An 11,505-nucleotide genomic window follows, 5' to 3' on the forward strand; every position below is an offset into this window, starting at 1 on the left:
GAGGTAGTGTTGGGTGTATCACGGGCATCCTGGCTGGTTAGGTAAGGAGGAGGAGAAAGTTTGTGGTCCTACGAGCTCCATACTGTTCCCATCTGTCATTTGGCTGTTCTTGTCTCCCTTCTGTTCTTTCATTGTGTTCCTTATTTTTTCTCCAACTAAAGCTTAAATTTCATAAAATTGTCTAATTTTTTGATGCCCTTCCCCCCAGAGCATGTAGTAAATATTCTATAAATATTTGGACAATAAGGCTCAGAATCTTTGGGCATAAAACTTTTGAGGGTCCTAAGTTCTCTTAATGTGATAGATGAAAAAACAGATTCAGAGGTTTTAACCTGGCTTTTCTAGTGTCTAATTCCTTCCCCCCCTTCCTTTCTCTCTCCTTTTCCATGGTAGGACCGTGGCCTTGTGTTGGATTAAATTAAATATGGTGCATTAAATTTACACATGTCAACTTTTAAAAACAGATCCACATGAGCATGCTTTATATATGTACATTATATTCTAAGAGTTAATGCATCCCTTTAAAAATGAGGATTAGTGCATTTTTATGAGAAGCTTCAGCCCTTGTAGTTGATAGAGGAAAAAATATAACTTTTGGTAAGAAGAAGGACAAACCTGCTGAGGAAAGGGATCTTCATCTGTTCCGTTCATGATGGACTCCAAGTGCCTGGAGTAGAGAGATGCTTGGTGGATACTTGAACCGGATGAATGAATCTATAAGAGGGAGGGAAGAAGGCAGGAAAGATGGATGAACTTCTGGGTTTGGCTTTCAAAGTACCCTTTTCATGGCCAGAGTGATGGCGTTCTTGGGCCACTGGTGGTGCTGGGCATCAGTCTGTGCTGTGGCCACTCTGACCAGAGCATCTGGCCGGTTCCTGCTCTGCCTGTAGCTGCTCCTGCCAGGCAGGATATGGCTGTTTCCCGGGAGCCCTGTCTGGAGAGCCCTGGGAAGGCTTTTTCCTCCACTTGTTCTCAATGTCCGTCTGCTTTTTGCCCCTCAGTTGTCCTGTCTCAGACTTCAGTAGAGAGAGAAACTAGCGAGATCCCATTGCAGGAATATCTGTGCATCTCTTCCTTTCTCTGTATTATCAGTGAAAAAAATGTATATTAACCCCCTAAACAGGACCGAGTTTCATTTCATTTCTGTTCTCCTGCTGGGCCCCTCCTCCCCCTGTGTGTTTTGTATTTCAGCTTGGCGGCATCCTGGCACAGGGACGTCTAGTATAGCAGGTGTTTCTGGGATGACTTCTATCTGGGAAGCCCCCTGAGCTTTTCCATTGCGGGTCCTGCTCATTGCTTCCTGCATGCTTGCATCCATCGCACAAACATAAATAATGCAGTCCTTTAGTTGCAGTGTTCATTCAGGCAACGGGCAGTAGTGAAAATGCCACGATATTTGGAATCAGGAAGATTGGGTTTTTAAGTGACACCCGGCATAGACTCATCGCATGTTCTTGGACCATTACTTTGTATCTAAATCTCTTTGTTCTTGAAATATTGAATCCTTGAAAAATCTTCACGTGAAATAATAAATAAGACAGTGGAGTAATATCTGCCCAGGGTATGTAACATATTATGTGTGTAGTAAATGGTCACTTATAATTACTTTTTTTAAATTGAAAATTTTATGGGGATAATTGTGGAGTCAGATGCAGTAGTAAAAAATAATACAGATTCCTATGTACACTTCACCCAGTTTCTTCCGATAGTAACATTTGGCAAACCTAAAGTATAATGTCACAAGCAGGATATTGACGTTGTTAAAATCGAGAGCTTTTGCAGAGTTCCCCAGTTTTACTTGTACTTGTGTATGCATGTGGGTGTATTTACTGCTATATAATTTTTTCACTGTTTTATTATGATAAAATACAAATAACTTAAAATGTATCATCTTAACCATTTTTAAGTGCACAGTGCAGGGGTATTAAATACATTCATAATCTTGTGGAACCATCACCACCCTTCACCTCCAGAACTCTTTTGTCTTGTAAAACTGAAACTCTGCACCCATAAAACAATAACTTCCCAGCCTCTATGCCCAGCCACAGGCAACCACCATTCTCTTTTCTGTCTCTGTGAATTTACTACTCTGGGTATTTGCCCTTCTAGGACTGACTTATTTCACTGAGCGTCATGTTTTCCAGGTTCATCCATATCATAGCATGTGTCAGAATTTTTTTTGTCCTTCTTAAGACTGAATAATATTCCATAGTATGTATAGACCGCATTGTGCTTATCCACTTTTCCATCAGTGGACACTTGGGTTCCTTCCGCGCTGTTGTGACTGATGCTGCCATGAGCTGTACGATTTTATTACCTGGGTAGGTTTGCGCCTCCATCACCACAGTCAAGACCTCAGCACTTCCAGCATCACAAGGATTGCTCCTGTTGTCCTTTTGTAACCACACCCATCTCCCTCCTGTTCCTTCTCCCTCCATCCCTGAGCCCTGGCAACCACTCATCTGTCCTCCATTTCTAAAATGTTGACATTACACGATGCTACGTAAATGGAATCAAATAGCGTGTAATCTTTCATGATGGGCTTTTTCACTCAGCACAGTTCTCTGGAGATTCATCCAAGTCAGGTGTATCCACACTATGGACGTCCCACTGTCGGTTTAATCATTTACCATTTGAACAGCATCTGGACTGTTTCCAGTTTCTGGCTGTCATAAATAAAAGCTTTTATAAACATTTGTGTGCAGGTTTTTAAAAAAATTTTTATTGGAGTATAGTTGATTTACAGTGTTGTGTTAGTATCAGGTGTACAGCAAAGTGAGTCAGTGATACATATATATATATGCACTCATTTTTAGATTCTTTTCCCATGTAGGCCATTACAGAGTACTGAGTAGAGTTCCCTGTGCTATACAGTAGGTCCTTATTAGTTATCTAGTTTATATATAGTAGTGTGTATAGGGATTGACATATGCAGGTTTTTATATGAATGAAAAAGTTCATTTCTCCAATGGTGCAATTGCTGTGTTGTGTGTTAGACTTCTCCTCCTCATGTTGCATCAGCCGTGGTCTCCCTGGTGACACAGTTTCCTGCTGTTAGAAATGGAGGTGAAAATAATGTCATGTGGACCTTTTATCATTAACACTAGCCTGACAACAGACACCTTTAGACAATCATGTTAAGAACATTGATAATTTTGTTACTGGTTCTTTTATCTCCTTTAGCCTCAATTTCTCTGAAGTGGCTCCACCATCTCAAAAATGTCATTCTGAGAACCTCAGAGCGTGTTGCCCTTCTTCTATTGCCCTGCTTCTCCCAGGATTAAACAGTCATAAAGCCCTCTTGATTTTGCCACTGCAGAGATTTTTATATTATCCTCCTCCTAACTGATACTGTGCCATCTGAATTTCAGCTAGTATAATCTCTTCTCTGTAGTACTAACGTGCTGTGTTTCCTGGGATCTCTGAGCCGGGTCACAGCTGACCTTTATAGCTGCAGATCGCAGTTCTCCTCTTCATGGCCACCGTCATGTCCACCTCAGGGCCTTTGCACATGCCCTGGAAGGTGCCTTATCCTCTTCACACCGTTAGCTCATTCACCTTCAGCTATCAGCTCAAACGCCACCTCCTTATGGGAGGCCATCTGGCATATGTTCTTCTAGTATCCTGTCCTCTTCTTTCATAATACGTTTAAAATTTTAATTGTATGTATTAGTTGTATAAAACCTAGGGCCCCACGTGTTTCAGTCTGGTGCTAGAGTTTCCTCAAAGAAGTTGACCAGAAGATATGTCATCTTAAAGCAATTTAAATCTTATCGCCTCTGGAAAATAACTCAGCCTCTGTCTTCCATGTATCAGTTCTTAACTATGGTACCCTGCCCCACTTTTATGAGGTGAGTCCTTGAGGTACAGTGCTGTCTGACCCACCGCCGTTCACGTCCCTGAAAACTGGGTTTGAGTCTTAGTTGTTTTTGTAGTTTTAGAACCTGGAACACTGACTGGAGGATATTGGGCATTCCATTAATATTTTTGGAAAACATCAATGAATGGTTGAAACTAAATATCTTATATATAGGAAATGTTTGGTAAAAGTTGACAAAATGAGTGAATAATGAAAACCTTTCTTAACTTTCCAGGTGATTTTTGAAGTCGTAACTTCTGGACATCAAGGCTACCTCGCCATTGATGAAGTGAAGGTGTTAGGACACCCATGTAGTAAGTTACCTCAGCTTCTAATCATCCGGTGACATGGTTGGGGGTGTATTTATGTTATGGATAAGAGAAGGCACTAAAACCTGGGAGAGGTCGTCCTACTCAGAGAGTCCCTGATGGGCCTCTGGGTGGTGCTGTGCTAGCCCAAAAGTTCAAAAACATGTGCGTCATGTGTGATGTCATTGTACATATCTAAATGTCTTTAAAGTGAAAATCAGGAATAAGGACTAAGGGAAAATCCACATCCAACCCCAGCATAGAGCTTTGGGAGCTGAGCAAGCAAAAGTCTGCAAATGTGGGTGTCTGTGTTTGTGCTTAGGTGTACCAGCATGTGTGCTTGTGTGGGCACGTGCATATATGTGTGTGCATGTGTGTGTCTGCATGTGTGCCTGTGTGCATGTGTGTGTATGTGCATGTGCCTGTGTGCATGTGTGTGTGCGTGTGCAGGAGTGTGTGTGTGTGTATGTGCACTGAGTTTCCCATAATCACTACATGTTCATAAAAAGTAAGACAGTCATGTTTGCCTTTTGTAAATTCTGATGAATGGTAGTGAACTGTACAAATTACTCGGTATTCTTTTTTTCCCCACTTAGCATTGTATTTAGGTCAATCCATGAGATTGTATCATACGAACATACTACATTCTATTTTTTCTATTCCTCTACGAACATTTAGTGCCCCCCACCCCAGTTTTCCTCTATGACAAACATGGTTGCCGTGAACATCCGTGTGTGTGTGCACACCTGTGCGTGCAGTGTGTGAGAGCTTGGGCGAGGTGTATTCTTCAAGGCAGAATTGCTGAGCGGTAGGGTAGAAACATTTTTAGTTTTACTAGATGCTATGAAAAATGTCTGACCAGTTTATATGCCCACCAGCAATGCACGGACATTTCATTTGCCCTATAGCCTTGCCCCAAATTGATATTGTCAGACATCAAATCTTTGACCATCCCAGGGATGGCAGCCTGCTTTATGTTTTAGGATCCCTGGCATAAAAGAGAAATTGGCTCATTCAGACGATTCTAGATCTCTGCTGAAGGTCCCCACCCAAATTCATGAGAGAATGGTTATATCTACACTGATATTAGAAATACCAACACACGCAGGAGTGTCTGCTTTTACTGCATGGATTGAGAGATTGGCGCCATGATCACTCCCTGCGGTGGTTACAGAGAAGCCTGGGTGGTTGGTATCTGATGGGCTCTCATGACACTGTTGTCTGATTCCATCCAGAGGGGTTCTCCTCTCTGAGATCTTTACCTGGTGCTCCAAGTTCAAGCTCATCAGTCATCTTGTTCATTACTAAGGCAGACGTTACTTTTGTAGCACGGTGCTTGGCCTTTTATTCTGTCAGCAAGACTGGCGAGTTCAAGAAGAATTTCTGCCCCTTTTTTTCTGAAAAGGAAAGAAAATGAACAATGCTGTACCTAATGGGAACAGCAGGGCAAATTTAGGAAGCAGAATATAATTACCTGAGTTGGAACTTGGTCAAATCCTCAGAGTCATAGCCTCGGGCTTGGAAAAGTGCCGTGAGATCTTCTAATGTGCACGAATATTCAGGGCCTCTGATTCACCTCTTACCGGGAGGTAAAAAGTCAGACAGTAATACTGTAGGCCTACTATAGGCTGAGCACTCCATTTCCCAGAGCAAACCTCGCCACAAGGCAGGTGTCGCTGCTTCCCTGGGTGTAGGTGTGGTAGCCACTGGCCAACAAAATAGCTCCTCAGGTGTAGCCCCTCCCATCCTGCAGGATCTGAGTCATTGCCTTCAGTAAGAGAGAAAGACTTAATGCTTTTCCTTCTATCAGAGCCTTGCTGAAATGTGTCTCCTGCAGTTTTGTGCATTCTTTCCAAGCCCAGCTGCCTGCAGCCATAGAAATGGAGTTTATGTCTCTCCTTTGGAGAATACCGGTGCTGATACTTAATTGGCTTTGCAAACTGCTGTTAGGAGATATGGAATCACAAAACAGTCTCTGTCCCAAGGTGATGGATGCTACAACAACGTGTTGAACTGTGAGCTTTAAATGGTTTTGATGATGGCCTTTCTGTAGTTATTTTTTCCTGAATTGCTAAGTTTATGGGGAAAACATGCAAATAAAGATTTTAAAGAAGGCAGTCGCTTCGTCTTAAAATGGAAAGCTTTATAGTTTGTATTCTAAGGGTTTTCCTATCAAGATTTCTAAATAATAATCAATTATTTCGAAATGCTGATGATGTTCATTAAATTTACATCGTGAAGAAGCATAAGTATTTCATATCCAAAACTATGCTTTCCCAAAAGATGCAGAACTGCTGAACTTTATTTACTTCACTCTAAAGGCTCCTGTTTGGATTCATATAGCTTTTTGAGTAGACATTACGACATTTTTTTAAAAAATAGCTGTTTTGTTAAGTGTATACAGTTGCTCATAAAATTGATTTTCACGTAGTGACAGTAAGATTCCAGATCAGCTTGAAATGTGGAGATGGCTGTGCAATGGCTTCAGACCACTTCTAATGAAGATAGATAATTTTTGTAATTGGTACACATGCTAAAACTATATTTTGAATTTTGTTCAATAATCCTAGTAGGAGAAACTGAAGAAGCATTTTTTTCAGCTTCGTAATATTGTCTCCTGTTTTTAAGTAGGTTGTAACTTATGCATAGTTGGGTATTACTATTATTACCTTGTGGTGCTGATATGTATTTTTATATCTTGTAAGCCTTGCAGCATTTTAACATCACGTATCATTCAATTCATCCACTCAAAGTGTATGGGAACATGGGATGTTTTTCCTTACTCGGGTCTTCTAAAAGTTCCTTCAATAGTGTTTGCGGTATTCAGGGTACTAACTGAACTTCTTTCATTATACTTTTTTTGTTAAATCTATTCCTATGTGTTTTATTTTGATACTACTATAAATGGCATTGTTTTCTTAATTTCTTTTTTGGATTGTTCATTGCAAGTGTATAGAAACACAATTGACTTTTGTATATTGATTTTGTATCCTGAGACCCTGTTGAGCTTACTTGTTATAAACTCTAATTGTTTTTTGTGGATCCTTAGAATTTTCAAGACCCATGTCATGTTTAGGTCGAGTTAGTTTTATATCCTATTTTTAAATCTGAGTGCCTTTTATTCCTTTTCTTGCCTAATTGCTGTGGCTAGAACCTCCAGTACAATGTTGAGTACAAATGGAGAGAAGACATCCTTGTCATGTTCCTGTCTTAGGAGGGAAGCTTCCAGCCATTCACCATTCAGTATGATGTTAGCTGTGGGTTTGGGTTTTTCATAGATGCTCATTATCAGGAAAGACATTCTCTTTTATTCCTACTTTGTTGGATATTTTTTAAAAATCAATCATGAAAGGGTGTTGGGTTTTAGCAAATGCTTTTCCTTTATGTATGTAGGAGAGGAAAAAGTTCTCCTTGACCCTCTTAGGGTCTCTGACTGGGTCTGAAAATGAAACTGACAAAGACAGATTCATGGGAGTAAAGCATACAGATACATTTAATGTATGTTTTATGTGACATGGGAGCCTCGTAAGGAAATGGAGACCCACAGAAACAGACCTGGTGTATTTATGCTGGTTCTCGTGAAGAGCAGACATTCATGGAAGAATATGATATGATAGAGATTGTACAGCAAGTGTGGCAAACTGAGGAAGACAAACAAGATGCGTGCGTTGATTCTTCCTGGTGAACCTTTGTCTTTGGAGATAAGAAAGCTCCTTTCTTCTGGTGCAGGGAGGGCACCTCTCACATGAGGGTTTTATGGCCTGTTTAGGGGACAAGGGAAGGGAAGGTCAGAGTGACCTGCTTGCTACTGCTGTTTTCTTGAACTCCTTCAGCTTAATTTATTCAGTGCGCAAAGGCGCCATATTTTGGGTAGCATTTCCTGAACTCCATTATTTATCAGATTATCGTATGGCTTTTATCTTTTATCCTATTGGTGGGGTGTGTTATACTGATTGATTTTTGGATGTTAAATCAACCTAGCACTCCCAGGATAAATCTCACTGGGTTACAGTGTACAGTCTTTGTTATATGTTGTCATATAACACCTTAAATATGAAGTTATTTGCATATATGATGCCTTGAATTCTGAAATCTAAAAATTACACAGAATAATGCCTCATTATTTTTCTGCCAATTTTAAAAAATAATAATATAATGAAAAAGATTGCAAAAACCCTCATAAACCTATGTGCCATATATGGGATAAAATGAATACAAAAATCCAAGACATTTCTGTATTACTACTTTGCAATATGAAATAAGTCAGCAATTTCTTTAAACATTTAAGAAATGCTGAGTTCATAATATGGCGTCCTAGGTTCAAATTTATTCTTATTTTATAAAACAAAATTAATTTTTCACTCATATTTATTTGCACACTCAAACATTGCTTGCCTACTTTCAAATTTAAATTTTTATGAAGACATTAAACAGTGTGATTAAAATAAGAATAACAGAGACATATAAAAAATTGGAACTGTTTTCTGAATTATGTTTGTTGAATAAAAACTGACCCATGTGCTTTGGTTGAGAGACGCACAGAACTCAGAATTGAGTTTCTTTGAGTTTATCATTTTATTTATTTATATTTATTTTTAAAAAAGTTTTATTGGCGTATAGTTGCTTTACAATGTTGTGTTAGTTTCTACTGTACAGCAAAGTGAATCAGTCATATGTATACATATATCCCCTCTTTTTTGGATTTCCTTCCCATTTAGGTCACCACAGAGCACTGAGTAGAGTTCCCTGTGCTATACAGTAGGTTCTCATTAGTTATCTATTTTATACATAGTATTAATAGTGTATATATGTCAATCCCGATCTCCCAATTCATCCCAACCCCGCCTTCCCCCTTGGTATACATACGTTTGGTCTGTACGTCTATGTCTCTATTTCTGCTTTGTAAATAAGATTGTCTACACCAGTTTTTCAGATTCCACATATATGCATTAATATACGGTATTTGTTTTTCTCTTCATTTTACACGTGGGAACTTAGCTTGGATTTTTCTCCAGTGTACTATCATTCTTCTTCAAGAGATGGGTGACTAATAAAAGTTATTTGTACATAGTGCCTAGCTTATTTTTCTATGATAAGGATGTTGACTCTGTTTTTCCCTTGACAAATTATTCCCTTAAGATCCATTCTTACCTCTCAAGCAAAACAAAAGTAGTTTTGTCTTGAACCATGTTAAGAGCTTCCTGCTCACAAGAGTTACTTGGCCTCTGTGGCCCTATAACCTCGCTCATGTAGTGGAGAATAATAATGATAATGCTCTCCTCACAAGGTAAATGTAGGGATTAAATGAGTTAATGTGCATAATGAACTTAGAACAGAGCTTAGCACATTCTAAGAGCTCAGTAAATGTTAGCTATTATTATTATTATTAGGCCTACATCCTGATTGGCCCACTAGAATGAATTAGATGGAGATTTTAACTCTAAGTGGCTAAATTGATTGATTTCTTAGATGGGATAACTTAGCAGTGTCCATTTTAGAAGTTAAAAAAATGTTTGCAAAATAGATTGTTTTCAGGCAGTCCCGGCTGTTCTTTTTAGCAGAAGTTGGCTCTCTTCTTTGTGATGATGTGCTACACAAATAGAAGCATTGACTGTGCATTCTGGCAGGCGGGCATGGCTGCAGCCCATCTCAACCTGTGCCATTACATTAAAATGTAAATGAAAATACAAAGGGGTCAGGGCACAGTCCGCTTTTGTCCATTTCCGTTTGCACTTTGATCTCGCAAATTACCGTTCTCTGATTTTGTTGTTAGTGTTTTGGTGCAGGCTTTGAAGAAGCAATAATATGAGACATCTACAGAAAGATTTGCATCCTGGTCAATGATAATTCCTGGCTTTGGGATCAAATGCTGGTGTGAGATCAATTAATACTCGAAAACCTCTATTCTTTTGAAAACTGTTTTCTTAGGAAGAAACAAAAGAATATGGCAGAAATGAAAAAATAGGAGAGTTGTACTCCAAAACCTTTTAGTATTCATGGAAGATGTTTAGTTTTTAGAACTCCTGCAGATTTTAGAAGAAAACTGGCATAGCATTTTGAAAGGGTATCCAGGAGACAAATGGGCCTATAAATTTAGAGGGAAAGAGAATTTTTCTTCCTGAGTATGGGATAGATTGAAATTTTCCACTGTAATGGTGCTCTACCTGTGTTACAATTAGTTTGGCAAGGTTCAGAGCACGCAGCTGAGCGTGGAATTGAAACTTTTCTGGTCTTTTCCAGTTTCCAGTGATAGATCCGTTATTTTAAATAATAATGAACATTTTTGAGGCTAAGTACCAGGCACACAGAATACCTCCTCCTGGCAGCATCTTGTTTAATCTTTATCCCAACCCTATGAAATAGGTACTATTTTTAAATCCTTATTTTGCAAATTAAAAAAAAAAATCCACTAAGGCTTGGGTTGAAGAATTTTTGCTTCTATTCAAAGGTAGTAAGAGCCTGAGCTTGAACACATATTATGCTGAAATCCTGATCTTAAAATAGTATTAACCTTCAACCGCTTCCTAACTGAAAACAGTTGTAGGGTTTACAGCACTAGGCAGGGAGAATCCAGGCATCTTAAACCTCTGGAAAGATTATATATGCCTTTAATGTTTATTGAAAAAAACTTACAAATGTCACCAGTAAAAATTTTAACCTTCATGATCTTGGAGGAAACTGATCTGGAACATAGAATTCCACAGCCCCTTTGTCTTATTCACCCTGGTGGATGAATTAATTAATTCAATTAATTCTCTTGCTTGAAAAGGATAATTTGCTGATAAAAGTGTTTACACTTAATAGGTTTTTCTGTCTTCATCTGGTTTCCATTGGAGGTATGGCTTTATTATTTTAGCCAGACTTTTTTTTTTTTTTCTGCCAGTCTTCTTCTCAACCAAGAAACACTATTTCCCAAACTGAACACAGCCAGTCTGTTCAGAGAAGAACCCTCCCAAAATACAATTTGAACAGAGGTATCAATTCCTTAGACTCTTAACCTCACTATGCAAGTAATAAGCCCTGGTGTCTTTGAGAAAACTGTATTGAACGTCAAATCCATTCTAAAGGAGAAGGGATAACCCTCATTCTGGGCAGCATGTCTTAATAAGGATGGGGGTAAAGAAATACTATCACACAATCCTATCTTTGGCCACCAAATTAAAAATGTAAGTTATATTCTAATAGAACTCCTAATACAATTAGCAAATTGTATTGATAAATGAGCTTTGCTATGTCTTTCTCTTTGGTTCAGTACCCATTGCTAGAAACAGGGCCCTTAGGAAATCAACCTTCCAGGGCTGACTTACTATGGATGGACAGACCTATAGCAGAACCAGT

At 39.0% G+C, this 11,505-nt stretch overlaps 1 protein-coding gene across 2 annotated transcripts in view; it reads left to right on the plus strand.

Annotated features, from left to right (window-relative positions):
- PTPRM (protein tyrosine phosphatase receptor type M) overlaps positions 1-11,505 on the plus strand; it is a 761,903-nt gene that overhangs the window by 286,898 nt on the left and 463,500 nt on the right. For both annotated transcript variants that reach the window (XM_061169712.1, XM_061169711.1), the window contains exon 4: positions 4,095-4,173. In XM_061169712.1, coding sequence (XP_061025695.1) covers positions 4,095-4,173 — 79 coding nt within the window. The remainder of the gene's footprint in view (positions 1-4,094; positions 4,174-11,505) is intronic.

The sequence above is a fragment of the Eubalaena glacialis genome, chromosome 15, assembly GCF_028564815.1.
Source record: "Eubalaena glacialis isolate mEubGla1 chromosome 15, mEubGla1.1.hap2.+ XY, whole genome shotgun sequence".
NCBI lineage: Eukaryota > Metazoa > Chordata > Mammalia > Artiodactyla > Balaenidae > Eubalaena > Eubalaena glacialis.